The sequence below is a fragment of the Oncorhynchus kisutch genome, linkage group LG8 (genome assembly GCF_002021735.2).
Source record: "Oncorhynchus kisutch isolate 150728-3 linkage group LG8, Okis_V2, whole genome shotgun sequence".
In the NCBI taxonomy this organism is placed as follows: Eukaryota; Metazoa; Chordata; class Actinopteri; order Salmoniformes; family Salmonidae; genus Oncorhynchus; species Oncorhynchus kisutch.
Genome location: NC_034181.2, coordinates 73,519,970 through 73,536,605, shown reverse-complemented (window position 1 = coordinate 73,536,605; position 16,636 = coordinate 73,519,970). Strand labels below are relative to the sequence as shown.

The following is a 16,636-nucleotide window of genomic DNA, read 5'->3' as shown; positions in this document are numbered from 1 at the left end:
GAGGCCCTTTCTGGCCTATAGGAGACAGTCAAACCCACACCCAGCAAAGAGTTTCAGTGTTGCATCACAGAAGCACAAGAGGTAGGCCTACATTAGACCCACACTGTCACTCTGAGAACTTACACTATTTCTGTCTAAAGTCACTGACATGGAGGGGGAATTCAACTAGTTTCCAAAGGAAACACAACAATCATTGTCACCGGTCCGCAAGACACGCATGCAACAAAAAACATCCTGAGGGTAGAACTTGTGTCGGTCATCAATTCTTTTAATTTTACAGAGGGACAAAAAAAAAGATGTTTTTAATCCCGATTCTTTGGTTGAATGAGTCACCAATCTACAGTGGTTTTCCCATCTCTGAGCTACACGAAAAACATTCTAGTATCTGTATGGACAGAGAAGACTAGCTCATTAGGTGGGTGTGTCACTCCTTAGGGAGAAGCAAGCAGTGATTACTGAGAGGGAGAGGCTCAGCCTCTTCACCGCACGCTGCACACGGGCTGGGCTGTGACCGGAACCTATATCTCTCCCCCATCACATCTCCAGCCCGATGGGCTTCACTGAGAATACCGACACCGTTGTAATTCCTCACGGTTGCGTCCAATTACTGGGGCATTTTTCTTCTTGCATGTTAGTTTAAGGCCTATTTTAGAACTGTACACAATGTCCTGTCTCTCCACTAGTCTGGCTCGCTTAGCCAAACCCATGGGTCTACTGTAGCCTCAATAGATCCAGCGGCTGGGATGAGAGACACTCAGGGCCTAAGGGCACTGGCAGACAGGCCTCTGGAAGTGAATGTGTGATGACAGATGTGAATGGAGAGTGCTCTATCTGTCTAACCCTCAGGGCAGCAGGTTTCTAGATGTGGATGTGTGATATATATGTGAATGGAGGAGGGTGCGCGCTCTCTCTCTCATGGTGAATGTGAATGGAGCCAATGTGTTGTGTTCTCTCTCTTACCAGTGCAGTACTCTTTGCCCCCGTGTTGTGGGACCGTGATCTGCCGGTAGATGACTGGTTTGACCTCCAGGATGTTCTCGTCGTGACGGTAACGTGTGGGTGTACCACGTTCGCCACCGGGCGTACCACGGGAACGTACCCCATTGTAATCTGTGCCATCAATCTGCAAGAACACGGCTGCCTTGTCGAACAGTGCCAGGTTTGCCTCAAAGTCAAAGTCTGTGTCCAGACCCTCGTCCATGTCAACACCAAAACACTCGTCATCCCCGAGCCTCATCTGCCCTCCACCTCCTCCGTTCTTCACTCCGTTCTTCTTCGGCGTGGCCTGGTTTGGCCCTCGGTTACTAGATGATGCTGGAGGACCTGAAGAATATGAATCAAGACATTAGGAGGATGATTAACTCCAAATTATTTTTTACAATACATATGCCTATAGCCTGACTAGAAATTATGGTGCACATTAATCCCAGTTAAGAGGGTAATATTTCAGACTGGAGTCCATTAATCTCTGTCAGGACTCCAGTCTGCTCTCTAATGTGTCCTCAATACTGATCTTATCCTATGGCTGTATCAGGAGCTACAGTTATATAACAAGCAACATCAATAGCACATTAATAATACAGGCTAGTAGTTTTCTACCAACAAACAATCCTCAACACACAATGTTTAGATACATGCATGGCGCACTAACAAATCAAAAAGAACCAACTGGAAAAAAAATAACTGGAAAAACCGGGTGTTCAACCCTAACTGTGATGAGGTCTCACGCTAACCTAGAGAGAGAGAGAGAGAGGCACAGCCGCACGCATGTGTCACACTGACAGCTAGGTACTTTAGGCTCTCACGCAAGATACACACCAAGACTCTCAGTCAAGTCACGTACACACTACTGTTGTCACAATGGCATTGTCACCCGATCACACCGACTGATCCGAGACCTGCTACTATATCAATGTATTTTCGACAATGGAGGGGAGTGAGGGACTGCTTAAAAAAAAAAATCTGTTCATATGTGTGCATTGGCTTTTCAACATAGGCAAACATTTTACAATGAGACCACACAGAGTGTAATTACCTACAGGTCTATTGTAAATCTCAGTGAATCAGATGCCTGAATGCACTGGGCAATGCTCCAAGTCAAGCAGAGAATAATGAACACCAAGTTAGTACTAGTGTCTGATAGAATTGATGTGAAAATGTGGAGAGGTGTAAGAATCTTAGGCTCAAGGAGAGCTGAGATATTTGAACAAAACATGAACTTGAGCCATGTGAAAAATAATTGACTGAAACTACACGGTGAACTACATTTCAAACAATGATTAAACATGACCCATACTAAAGTTACACATGTTACAAGCAAATGTTGGCCAATACTCGTACAGGAAAATGAATCACAATGACACCGGTGAGATAAACACACAGGCGCAAAACTGAAGTGAATGACAGCGTGCTGTGAAAGCGTGTGAGGCTTGTCAACATGTTGCTGTGTTGTGTGGAGAGAAATGTCTTCACATGCAAGGTAAGACTGACAGAAGGAAAACCATGTCAGTCACCCGCAACAACTCCCTCTGTGTGTGTGTGTGTGTCAGTCCAATCAAGAACAGAAAGGAAGAGCTTTACTGTACACTTAATGGTATGTACCAGGGGCACAGGAAAAACAAAGGACTGATAGCATGTATAGGAACATGCTTATATGGATTTCATTTTTATTTTTTTTAAGCTATTTTTTCCCCCAATTACCCTCTTAATTTATCAAGGTCTGTTTGGATCCAAGATAATCCACTCGATTTGCAGAGGACTATGCATAATTCATTTAATTCCTACATTCCCATCCTAAATCTCCCATAAATACTGTCAGATAATTACAAATCATTTGTACAGCCCATGTTCTTGAATAAGTAGTCCGTAACCCCACCTCCCTTTCTTTCTATGGCCCCCTGCTAAGGGGCTGGTTTGGGGCATGGCATTGATGTGAAAGGGTCAGCCCAGCCCCTGCCACTCAGAACTTCAGGCTCATGCAATTTGTGCATTAGCTCCCTTGGCTGTTGGCCCAAGAATCTGGAGATTAAAATAAAAAATCCAAAGGTAAACAGTGCTTCCACAATTGATATGGCCTGGCCCCTTCCAAGCGCACTGCCACTGGGACAACATGGCTTCCTGTGGGGGGGTCCTGTGCTGAGCAGGAGAGAGGGAGGGTGAGGATACTGAGAACAGAAGGGCACGTAAGCCAGGCCTTGCATAACCTCTTTAGGAGCAGACACAGCGAGGGGGGAATGTTTATTGATCTTAGTCACACACGTATTGTAAAGAGGAACTTTGGTACAAGCCTTTTGCACGCTATGGGAATCTGGGGAAGTCACAGCATTGCAAACAGTGCCAGGATGCTTCCACGCACAGGCTTGTTAACAGTAACCTAGTGAAACCATAGACTAGAGGAAAGGACAACGGTTCACCAGACAGACAGAAATAAACTAGACTGATTAAGCAGATAACTATTAAGTAGCTATTTTAAATTGGTCGCTGTTTTATGTAACAATGGAGCCGGAGAAGAAAGCTGACGTTTTACATGTCCCCAACCGATTGTGTTTTTTTGTTCGTTTATAACTTACTTTTTCACTTATTTTGTACATAATGTTGCCACTACCGTCTCTTGTGACCGAAAATTATTTCTGGACATCAGGACTGCGATTACTCACCAGAATCCTTTTTTTCCTTTAACGAGTCTGAGGAGCCCGATGCGAATGATTTCCTGCTTTCTCGGGAACAAGCCCAGATACCCGTTATTTGTGTGAAGAGGTGGCTGAGACAAAGTGGCTAGAGGGCAGGCTGCCTCCTGAGAATTCGTAGGCGATCGAATAAACCCCCACTTCCTTCCATTCTGTTAGCAAACATGCAATCTCTGTAGAAAAAAATCGAGATTAAGATTAAACTACCAACGGGATATTTAAAACTGTAATATCTTATGCTCAACGGAGTCGTGGCTGAACGACGATACATTCAACATACAGCTGGCTGGTTATAAACTCTACCGGCAGGACAAAACAGTGGCATCTGGTAAGACAAAGAGCGGCGGACTATGTATTTTTGCAAATAACAGCTGGTGCACGATATCTAAGGAAGTCTCGAGCTATTGCTCACCTGAGGTAGAGTATCTCATGATAATCTGTAGACTACACTATCTACCTAGAGAGTTTTCATCTGTATTTTTCGTAGCTGTTTACATACCACCACAGACTGAGGCTGGCACTAAGACAGCATTGAAGGAGCTGTATTCCGCCATAAGCAAACAAGAAAACCCTCACCCAGAGGCGGCGATCCTAGTAGCCGGGGACTTTAATGCAGGGAAACTTAAATCCGTTTTACGAAATTTCTATCAGCATGTTAAATGTGCAACCAAGGGGGGGAGGGGGGAGGGGGGAGGGGGGGGGGGGGGGGAGGGGGGGGGGGGGGGGGGGACGACTCTGGACCACATTTACTCCACACACAGAGACACATACAAAGCTCTCCCTCGCCCTACATTTGGCAAATCTGACCATAATTCTATCCTCCTGATTCCTGCTTACAAGCAAGAAATTAAAGCAGGAAGCACCAGTGACTAGATTAATAAGAAAGTGTTCAGATGAAGCAGATGCTAAGCTACAGGACTGTTTTGCTAGCACAGACTGGAATATGTTCTGGGATTCCTCCGATGGCATTGAGGAGTACACCACATCAGTCATTGGCTTCATCAATAAGTGCGTCTATGACATCGTCCCCTCAGTGACCGTAGTACATACCCCAACCAGAAGCCATGGATTACAGGCAACATCCCCACTGAGCTAAAGGCTAGAGCTGCCGCTTTCAAGGAGCAGACTTATAAGAAGCTTATAAGAAATCCTGCTATGCCCTCCGACGAACCATCAAACAGGCAAAGCGTCATTACAGAACTAAGACTGAATCGTACTACACCGGCTCTGACGCTCGTTGGATGTGGCAGGGCTTGTAAACCATTACAGACTACAAAAGTGAAGCACAGCCGAGAGCTGCCCAGTGACACAAGCCTACCAGACGAGCAAAACCACCTCTATGCTCGCTTCCAAGCAAATAACACTGAAACATGCATGCGAGAACCAGTTGTTCCGGAAGACTGTGTGATCATGCCTTCCGCAGCAGATGTGAGTAAGACCTCTAAACAGGTCAACATTCACAAAGCCGCAAGGCCAGACGGATTACCAGGACTTGTACGGTGAGCATGTGCTGACCAACTGGCAAGTGTCTTCAATGACATTTTCAACCTCTCCCTGTCCAAGTCTGTAAAACCAACATGTTTTAAGCAGACCACAATAGTGCCTGTGCCCAGGAACACTAAGGTAACCTGCCTAAATGACTACCGACCCGTAGCACTCATGTCTGTAGCCATGAAGTGCTTTGAAAAGCTGGTCATGTCTCATATCAACACCATTATCCCAGAAACCCTAGATCCACTCCAATTTCCATAGTTCCCCAACAGATCCACAGATGATGCAATCTCAATTGCACTTCACACTGCCCTTTCCCACCTGGACAAATTTAACATTATGTGAGAATGCTATTCATTGACTACAGCTCAGCGTTCAACACCATAGTGCCCTCAAAGCTCACCAATAAGCTAAGGACCCTGGGACTAAACACCTCCCTCCGTAACTGGATCCTAGACTTCCTGATGGGCCGCCCCCAGGTGGTAAGGGTAGGTAACAACACATCCGCCACGCTGATCCTCAACACAGGGGCCCTTCAGGGGTGCGTGCTCAGTCTACTCCTGCACTCCCTGTTCACTCATGACTGCACGGCCAAGCACGACTCCATCACCATCTTTAAGTTTGCCGATGACACAACACCAAAGAGACAGCCTATGGGGAGGAGGTCAGAGACCTGGCCGTGTGGTGCCAGGACAACACCCTCTCCCTCAACGTGATCAAGACAAAGGAGATGATTGTGGACTAAAGGAAAAAGAGGACCGAGCACGCCCCCATTCTCATCGACGGGGCTGCAGTGGAGCAGGTTGAGAGCTTCAAGTTCCTTGGCGTCCACATCACCAACAAACATACATGGTCCAAGCACACCAAGACAGTCGTAAAGAGGGCACGACAAAACCTATTCCCCTCAAGAGACTAAAAAGATTTGGCATGGGTCCTCAGATCCTCAAAAGATTCTACAGCGGCACCTTCGAGAGCATCCTGCCCCCCCCCCCACACCCCCACACCGTTGCTACTCTCTGTTATCATGTATGCATAGTCACTTTAATAACTCTACCTATATGTACATATTACCTCAACTAACCGGTGCCCCCGCGCATTGACTCTGTACCGGTACCCCCCTATATATGGTCTCGCTATTGTTATTTTACTGCTGCTCTTTAATTACTTGTTACTTTATTTCTTATCCATATTTTTTTTAACTGCATTGTTGGTTAAGGGCTCATAAGTAATCATTTCACTGTAAGGTCTACCTACACCTGTTGTATTGTTAATCAAATTTGATTTGATTATGGTTGTGGTCATTTTACCTGGCAGAAATGACAGAAAAGTATTCTCATAGTACATCAAAGTTAATCATTTACTAAAACATTTGTGCCCAAAACACTGCAGGGATTTCTGTGTCTGATAAACAGAAATAACAGAGCAGGGACCAAACAAAAGAAACAAAGGCTCTAAATGTATGAATGTGCCGGTCAGGTAAAACAGTGTAACCTTTCCCTTCCTACCCACAGAGCCTAGGTGTCTCTCAGAAAAGACAAGTGCATAAATGTTACTATAATCAAAAATATTTAAAAATGCCAGGTGAAGCAATGTGTTGGCTCGGCTTCAATGACTGCTGACAAACTGTGCAGATCCTAGAGATTAGTGAGTGGGTTTACATGTGACACTGATACTTGTAGTTTCACATCTCCTCCTGTCACTGAATAAGGAAAAAGATCAACAATGAGAACTTTCTGCTCTATAATCACAGATAGCGGGAAATACGTTCATGGCTGTGCTTAAACTGTCTTATGTAAACATGTCATAATTGAGAAATAGCCTCGTTCCCAATGTGATAATGTGTTGAGTGTACTTTCTAAATGGGATTAACTGTTACAGTTGGCACCAAATTCAATGAGTAAACACATGAAGTGGCTAAATATAGTGCAGGTCAAATGCATTAGCCTACATCTAGCACACATAAGCAACAGAGGCAGAGATAAAAATGTATGTAGTCATTGAGTGTGATGGTTAAATAAAAAGGTTAAATAAATGGTGTAAGAGTCTGGTGCAATATATAGTGCATTCAGACCCCTTGACTTTTTCCACATTCTGTTACATGACCAGAACTGTGGCGGTCACGAAATTTAATCAGCCGGTGATTGTCAAACAAATAACTGGTCGGTCTCACGGTAATTGACCGTTAACTAACAAACACATTTAGCATCTCCTGGCTTCCACACATAGCCTACAAGCCACTGCTGCAGACCTTTAGAAAAAGTCTAATAAATCCATGTAATATAGCCTACACCTTCACAATAAATCTATTATTTATTTTAAACAGGTCTAAAGAAACATGATATGAAGAAAAAGTAGTCTATTTCAGAAGAACAGAAACACATACTCTGAATTATTCTTATGTTAGGCCCTGATCTGGATATGCCAAATAGCTGTAGTCTACACTAGTTCATTTAGCAACAAGATTTGCTTAGAATTCTGTGCCATTATTTTATAGTATGAAGAATACAATTGAACATAGCTGAATAAAATATAAATATTTTCTCCAAATGATTTGAGGGAGTGCGCACGTGCGGCTATTCTGTGTTGAGCGGTTAACAAAGAAATAGCTACTCCTATATGCTTAATTTAGAGTTATTCATGTAACTTTAGTTGTTCTACAAACGTTGGGCTATATGTTTTGATTTTTAATACATTGTAAGGCTGCACGATGCGACTAATGATGACTTGAAAAAAAGTTGCTTGAAAGGCATGAGCCCTCCTTTGTTTTTTCGCAGGCTGTACACTTCATTTGTCTCTTTCCTCTAGACGTGACGCTTGGCATTCGGGCCAGAGTTCAGTCTTGGTTTCTTCAGGCCAGAGAGTCTTGTTTTTTATGGTCTGAGAATCCTTTAGGTGCCTTTTGGCAAACTCCAAGTGGGCTGTCATGTGCCTTTTACTGAGGAGTGGCTTCCGTCTGGCCACTCTACCATAAAGGCCTGACTGGTGGAGTGCTGATTGATGGAGTGTCCTTCCTCATAGAGGAACTCTGGAGCTCTATCAGAGTGACCACTGGGTTCTTGGTTACCTCCCTGCCGAGGCCATTCTCTCCCGATTGCTCAGTTTAGACTGGGGGGGGGGGGGGGGGTCTATGGAAACAGGATGCACCAAAGCTCAATTTTGAGTCTCATAGCAAAGGGTCTGAATATTTAAATAAGGTATTTCTGATATTTAATACATTTGCAAACATTTCTAAAAACCTGTTTTTGTTTTGCCATTATGTGGTATTGTGTGTAGATTTTTTTATATCCATTTTATAATGCTGTAACGTAACAAAATGTGGAAAAAGTCAAGGGGTCTGAATACTTTCCGATTGCACTGTACATAAGAAGAAAGGCTGTGGCCTATTCAAATGCACTCAGTCAGACAGCACTCTTTGTGGCTTCTGGAGAACTGCTGATAGAAGGTGGTGTTCCACCACCAGTGTATAAAAAGTCCCCCAGCACAATTGTTGTTACCTGAGGGGATGTTGCGTCTAGGCCTTGCAACCAGTTTGAAAAATAAAACTCCCAAACTAGTCCTCTCATCTCACCTTTGCGTAAAATGGTAATAGGAGCGGTGGTGCAATGGGTGTTGTTGGCAGGGTAACCACCTCTGCTATTCTGACCACTCTGCCCTGAAGATATGACGCCTGAATCAGACAAGATCCCCTGTCCAGCACTGGTTCTGCTGACACCACTTTGTGTTTGGATATCCAGGAACTTGAGCTCTCTGATGTCCATAGCACTGCACAGAATGTAAACATTGACATGTTAACAGCAGATTGCTTAAAACAAATAAGTAGGCCCCTATGTCTTTGTGAAATAACTAGATCAATGCACAGAATGTAACTAGTATGTCTGTAGCCTGAGTCTCAGATCTGTTTGTGCCGTCTTGCCAAATGCCAACTCCTATGTCATTGTCACCGCAAATTATTTCCTGAAATCTGTGACGCAAGCTAATCTTTCTGTACTTCACCATGTGAAAGCCTTACCTGAAGGTGACCTCAGGGACAGGGCACCTGACCCCATTGTGGAAAGGTTGTCTGAGAGAGATGGTCTGACTAGTCTGGTCCACAGATGACACTTCTCCCTGGTACATGCCCAGGGTTGGTCCACAGTTTATTGACACCAGACTTCCCAGCCAGTCTGCAGCCATTCTCTCTGGATCTAGGCATATATGGAAGACAGACAACAACTTCACAAATACATTATAGCTTTCTGACTAATGAGACATTAATGGTGGAACACAGTCTAAGGACATGGTTACAGGTCTAAAATATGAGTTCCATACCAGTTACATTAGCTATACAATGGACTAACAGCAGGGGGTAACCATCGACTTTTGTAGATTACTACTAACGTTAGCTATCTAACGTAAACTGGCTACTCACTTATCACTTACCTACTCTGGCAATTACATCGTTAGCTAGCTAGCTAGCTAGGTAGGTAGGAAACAAACTGGCAATGTAGCTGTCAAATACCCTAGTTAGCTATCACTGTGTTAAATCGGTATCTAGCTAACTAACCAAATAACGTAATTGGCTAGCTGTTCCATTCGAGAAGATGGCTAGCTAACGCTACCTAGCTAACTAACTAAATAGGTAGCTACTGGCAAATTGCTGTGAACGGTAACGTTGACTAAATAACGTTAGCGTAGCTAAATCAGAGATCATGGCTAACGTCGGTTATTAATATAGCCATCCTCTCCACCATTTTGTTATTCATTAAACGCTGTCAGGTAAAATTGAAAAGAATATACCTTGTTTTTGTGTATGATGAGTTTTTTGTGATGAATTTGCTAGTTTGCTAACAAAACTTTCTGAACTCGAAGAATCAGTGTTGTTTCCTGTTCACAACGTCACTTCCTTAGCTTTCCCCACCAGCGTTCATTCATTGTTTATGCGGGAGGGGGGCACCAATGAGGGCACATGTTGCTGCAAAGGTGTATTAAGGTAAATGCAATTATTATAAACAATTAAGGCATTATTTATAATGCCAACAAAGGTTGTTTTAAATCATTGCACCAATGGCAAGTTTATAGCTTATGTACTCATAAAACGTGCTCAGTTTGTGTGCTGATTGTTTTTATAGTAGAAGTCCAAGTCTTGTACACAGGTAAGTGATGATATCCAACCCTATCTTATCTAGTAGTGTCACAGATTTACTCTTTGGTCAGCCAAATACCGACGTCCTCTCCTAATGGTTGGCCTGTGTATATTAGCTTGTGAATTGTTGCATGGGTTGCCAATGAGATAGGCCAACACACTCAAGAAAAAGAGCACAAGTTAATTGATTTTCTTTCATTTTCAACTTTTATTTCAGTAGCTACCTAGATAGCTATCAACAACACAATGCATAGTGTGTACAGTTTGGGCTTTAGTTTACAAGAGTCCTTCGTTACATCATAAAATGTTGACATTTATAACACAGTCAATAATACATACGTATTTTAGTATCCTGATAAAGTCATACAAAGCCACCATAATAAGTCACCACAATATATACACATTTTAGGCACATTTCAAAAAAGGACTTTCCAAAATACATCTAGGCTTAAATATGTACACAAACAATCAATCACATGTTGGTGGCATACAAACATAGCTTCAGTGTGTTGTGTCCACGTTTTACTGATTTATTCAGTGGAATAAAAAATATCTAGCTTAGAAATGGGAGGATACATCCATTCAACTGCCTGTGATCTATGACCACCTGAACAATAACTCAAAAGTACGGGAACAGGCACTTTATCATGTAGGTTGTAACATTTTTGCCACAAAAAAATATGTAGCAAAAAATTATACCCAAACATGGAACTAAAAACAATGCTCTTTAACACCCCACCATGGGTTTATGTGTATGTTTTATAGATTCATCCTCTTTAAAGCGATCTGATACAGTATATGAGCTGTGATCAAAGCAAGAGGAGAAGTAAAACACGATGATGTAGAACAAAAAGGCAGCTAAACAGCTATAGTCTCTCCTGATATCTCCTGAAGAAACACCTGACAAACTCTAGTAGGGCCTGTAGTATGCTGGTCATAGAAACCAATCACCTCTATGAGTTTGTGAAGGTCCTTTATCCAATTCAACACTTGTTTGGAATCCATCTACAAACCGTGTTTCAGATTATAATTTTATCGATTTCAAATGGTCTACAATTTGACTCAGTTTTCCCTCACTGTTAAGTCTCCTATGTCAAGCCCAGTCTTTCCTAGAGAGAAAATGTACCCTCTGGCTTTTATATCTGATCTCAGCTTATGCCATCAAGTATGTAGGGCTAACTATAAATCAGTTATAGTGATGTTGAGAATCATAAATGTGACCATGGCCCTCACTCCTCCTGCCCCCATGGCCGCAGGCTAGCCTTCAGCTGACAGCGCTTGTGCTTCATGGTGAGGCCGTACTCTGGGGTCATGTCCAGCGGGTGCCCAGGTTTCTCCTGGAAGCACAGCCTTTGGAGCAGGATAGCCAAGAAGAGGTAGACCTCGTTGCGTCCGATGGCCTCACCGATGCAGCGGCGCTTGCCCATGCCAAATACGAGCACTTTCTCCCCCTCCAGCTTGTTGAGTTCTGTGCCATCAGCACTCAGGAAACGGTCAGGGTTAAATAAAGAAGGCTCCTTCCACAGCTCCCTGAAGAGCACAAAGGTAACATTTTACATTAGCTTATTGTTATACCTGTGTAGTAACACTGTAATTACTGCAGTAACAACACTGTTGTTGCACAGTAGTTGCATAGTAATGGAGTTGAGAAGTTTTAGTTTGAAAATCCTACTCACGGGTCATGGTTGACCTGCCACTGGTTGATGAAGACACAGGTGTCCTTGGGAATGAAGTAGCCATTGAGCGATGTATCCTTGACTGTGCTGAAAAAATATTGACAATACCAGAGTCAGACCATGCCATATGTGTCTATAATGTGTAACTGATATTGCAAATGTGTGTTTGGCTGATATTGTAAATGTCTGTTTGGCTGATATTGTAAATTTCTGTTTGGCTGATATTGTAAATGTCTGTTTGGCTGATATTGTACATTTGTGTTTTTTAGCAGATGCAAGTGCAACTCACCAGTGTGGGATGGTGAACGGCAGGAAGGAAGAGTGCCGGAAGATCTCCAGGATGAAGGCTTCCAGCAGAGGTAAGTTGATTTTGTCTGAGAGACGGGGAGTGCGAATCATTCCCACCTTTTCCTCTGTTGGGAGGACAATAGAGAACATTGGTTATCAAAAAAGAATGGGATGCGTAGTGACAGGTCAGTAAGCCACAATATTTTGAATCATGACTCCATATAATTACATATAGAACTGATTTATAGGATCTCTGTGAATGACTCATTTCATTTAGGGAACAGAACTATCTGTTAAAACTAGCAAGTTTCAACTTACTCAGTTCCTGATGCAGTCTTTCCTGGATCTCTGGGTAAGCCACAAGGTACACAACAGCCCATGACAAAGCTGTGCTGATGGTGTCAAAACCTTGAGAGGGAGACAGAAGCCGCATTGCGTAATTAAAACATCCTACAAATGTAAAAAAAATTCAATGATATGGAGTGACTCAGCATAACTGTTGCGTTATTTTAACTCAACTCACCTGCCCCAAACAGATCATTGACAATGCCCACAATCTTCTCATCAGACACCTGGACGTTGGCGTTCTCATCTAGTTTCCTGTCCTCACAGTGGTCAATGAGGGAGTCAGTGATGTCACGGATGTTGTCCTGAAAACAGAACAATGGACAATCAGTATCACAGACAACAAACAGCAATAGATCAAACATTTTTTGAAACATGATGCAATGTATTATTTACCTTGTCATAGCTGTCATAGTGCTCACTGACAATCTTCTGCACAAAGGTGTTGAAACGGTCATTGATATCCATAAACTTCTTCATGGTGCGGTTTGGTAGGTAACGAAGGATGGGAATGAAGTCTGCAGGGTTGCCGCTGCCCACCACCTGCCCAAACTCATCACTCATGTTCACCAAGCCCAACAGCTCCTGGTCATCATGGCTGTAGCGCCGGCCGAAGCACATTCCACAGATGACGTTGGCCACCGATACAACAATATGGCGGAAGGGGTCAAAGCTGCCACTGACATCCATGACGGAAGTCAGCTGTTTTACCAGGTACTCTCCCTCCTTGCAGACGTGCTCTTCCAGGGCACAGGAGTACTCTGGGGTCGATCCCTCCAGGGTGGCGAAAGAGCGGAGGGCGCTCATAGCTAGCTTGCGGCGGGCGCGCCACACCCCAGCCTTGTCGGTGCTAAAGGCCAAGCTCTTGCCGTCGTTGATGAATTTGAAGCTGTATAGATCGGGCCTCCCGGCGAAGTCTTCCCCTTGCTTGATAAGAGCCTGGCGGACTGTCTCATTGCCACTCAGAACAACCACAGGCCGCATCCCTATTTGGATCTGGAAGACTGAGCCGTAGCGCTCGCTCATGGCAGTCAGGCTGAGGTGAGGGTTATTGTGCACCTCCAGCACATTCCCGATGATGGGCAGGGGCTTTGGTCCTGGGAGCCGTTTCAGTCCCTCTGGGATCTCTGTGTGCATGTACTTCATGATCATGTACACCAGGCATAGTGTTACCATGGCCACCAGCCCCTCAGACACAGAGACTGAGCCGATAATGGGTAGTATCATGAGAACCATTTGTATGTTTTATTTGTGGCTTCTGCACAATCTGTAAAGAGAGGTAGATGTTTTGGTGATTAATAGTGAGCGAGAAAGACACTCCAGCTGAGTAATAAACATTGCTTGAAAACATTGTTCGAAAATTGCATGAATTTTACGCATGGTGCACTCACACCTTTCACGCTTTTGCAAACATCCTTACTCTACCAGTCTCGTACCATTAAACATAGGCTACATAAAAGGCTGTATAGTGTAAAAAATAAAATAAAAATGAAGACCTTAACTGTTATATTGCCTACACGTACGCAAATTTTTTTCGAATAGATTATACGAAAAAGAAGACTCAAGAATAAACGGTACAAGATAACAGTATATAATGCGTGTTGGAGCTTGCTATATTGAAAAAAAAGAAGAAAAAAACTGTACTAATATTATGCGCAAACGAATTAATAAATGTTATTTCGACACTTCATTCACAACAAAAAGACACCTGCTATTCCAACATATGTTTCATTGTTCCTTATTAAATGTAAATATATTACATGCAGAATTAGTCATTTTTATTACCTTCCGTTATGAGCCAAATGAGCCGACTTGCAGGGAGATCGAAGAAGTTTGCAGTTGATGTTATATTTATACCAAGCTTTTTCTCTTGCTATAAGATAACTCCGTTTCTCTGTACTTAAAAGTAAGAATGGGAACTTCTTTTATAGAGCGCTTCTCAGCTCCATTGGTTGATGTCTGAGTGACGTACCCTCGCTCGCTCTCTCTTGGCTTGCCAACAGCAGCGGCTGCCTCTGAAGGAGAGGTGTAATAAAATATCAAGCGGAAACATCAATGAGTAGTGTATATACAATGTAAGCTTGCCTTTATAATAAAAAGAAACGTCTAAGGAGCAAGATTTTTTTCTAGAGGTGCATGCTTTCACTGATATATCATTGATGGGTCCTATTGAAAAAAGATATACATAAAATGTCATATAGTTTGTTATAAAAATATTTTAGAACGTCTAACCATAGAGAAATATAATAGACTGCATATTTAATTTTCGAACAAGTCATTCTCAGTAGGCTATTCCACGTTCTTTTTTTACATTTTGAATTTTTAAACATTTTTAGATTTGATTTTAGGTTCATATCAGAATGATTGGATGAGTCTCTTTTCAGATGTTCATTAGCCTGTTGGAGGGAGTTATAAAACACACTATACAGAAGAAGCCAGTTAGGTAAGAGGAATACATTGATTTGTGGAATGATCACCGATTATATTTGCACATGTTAAATGTGTTATTGTGTAATAACAATACAATAATACAATCAGACTAACTTTTAATCATAATATATCATCATAATCATAAGCACAACTATGTAGATGTAGACCTATAATCACTATCATACCTATTCATCATACTACATATTTTACTTATAATGTTATAGATGTGGTAATTATATTTGTATTTTTTGTTTATTTATTTGTTTAGGCCTAAATATTTATATGTATTTTATTATTAATTTATTACCATGAATGTTATGGTATTGGGCTTAATATTGCAGGCTATGGTAGGCAGTAGGCTAATAAGCCATATTGAAAAAAAGGCAATTCATCCACTCCTTATCATGTTATGAACTATTTATCTTAAAAGTATATGGAACATATTCATGAAAACAGTTATATAAAGCACATTGTATAAGGATGACAGTATTTTAGGGCCTGATCCAAATATTTATTCTCAATGATCTATTGAACATGAACTCTTCCACAACTAATTTAAGGACACAAGGTTAATCACTTTGGGCCCACAATATTTTCAAAAGTAAATGTACCATCAGTGTCTAGTCTGTTTCCAGTGGTATTCATTTTTATATTTTATTATTAGCAAACATCAACATTTCTTCTTTGAATACTTGTTCCATAAATTAATTAACAGGAAACTGTTACGCATTGGTTATTAAGTCATAAACCCTTTGGCAATCTTTCCTTTAGGCCTACTCATTGCAACAGATTTCGATAGCGTGCAAAGGTGTAGCCTATCCCAAGCGGGAGAATTTACAGCCCCGAAGTACTTTTAATCAAGAGACTCATCTTTGACAGTTTGATAAATCTCACTCAACCAACCTGTCAACAGTATAACAGTGGTGCATATAAGGACAATGGGAAGACGTGTGCGTCTTATTAACTTATAGGAAACAAATGTAGCCAACCTATCAAGTGTGTCATGGAGGATAAAACATTCGATTGAGATAAGAGACTATATTGTCTTGTCTGCTTGTGTAAGCTATCCAAAGTGTTTGACTTCGGATCCCTGTTGTGTTAATCAATATCCCAATTGGAACTTACTCAAATGTAAGTTATATGTATTAAGACCCAGAATCGAGTCTTCTAGACCTCAGCATCTACAACACACCATTCTGAGCGGGGTCTGTTTTGAAACAAGTCGTGATAAAAACTGTCAAATGCCATTGCGTGCGTGTACCTGTTAGCAGTCAAGTTAATGATTGGCCAAGTTGCGTGGGAGCGTTTTGGCCAAGCCCTCGCCTCCCCCAGCCCTTGGTTAAGGATGCTGGGGTGTGGGGGTGGGGGAGTATTCTGTCAGCACTGCAGGGGTGAAAGGGTGAATGAGTTCATCATTACCCTTACAGTCTCTCTTCTTATAGGAAATGTACATCCTATTCCAGATAGCCTACTGACAGTGAATATATATCGACTCTGCACAGCAATACGAGGGATTTCCAACATAGTTGGACCATGAACTGAAACAGCGGTAATGAGCCTATCGACTCAGAATTAAATTATATTATTTCAACAACGTA

General features: G+C 42.3%; 2 protein-coding genes across 5 annotated transcripts in view; both read right to left on the bottom strand.

The window, feature by feature from the left end:
- The window catches only part of LOC109895320 (enhancer of mRNA-decapping protein 3-like), a 36,761-nt gene extending 26,697 nt beyond the window's left edge, over positions 1–10,064 (bottom strand). For all 4 annotated transcript variants that reach the window (XR_004210899.1, XM_031831179.1, XM_031831181.1 and 1 more), the window contains exons 1-4: positions 9,954–10,064; positions 9,187–9,361; positions 8,746–8,939; positions 961–1,323 (exon numbers count right to left, since the gene is read on the bottom strand). Coding sequence is in view for 3 of the 4 variants with exons in the window: in XM_031831179.1 (XP_031687039.1) it covers positions 961–1,323; positions 8,746–8,939; positions 9,187–9,350 (721 nt within the window). In the remaining variant the exon portion in view is untranslated. The remainder of the gene's footprint in view (positions 1–960; positions 1,324–8,745; positions 8,940–9,186; positions 9,362–9,953) is intronic.
- Positions 10,065–10,483: 419 nt separating this feature from the next.
- On the bottom strand, positions 10,484–14,790 carry LOC109895321 (cytochrome P450 1A1). Its single transcript, XM_020488935.2, has 7 exons — positions 14,394–14,790; positions 13,005–13,875; positions 12,787–12,913; positions 12,582–12,671; positions 12,265–12,388; positions 11,976–12,062; positions 10,484–11,829 (listed from the first exon to the last, which is right to left on the bottom strand). Exons 2-7 carry the CDS (start codon positions 13,842–13,844, stop codon positions 11,529–11,531), a joined length of 1,569 nt encoding a protein of 522 aa, XP_020344524.2. The 5' UTR covers positions 13,845–13,875; positions 14,394–14,790; the 3' UTR covers positions 10,484–11,528.
- Positions 14,791–16,636: the final 1,846 nt, after the last annotated feature.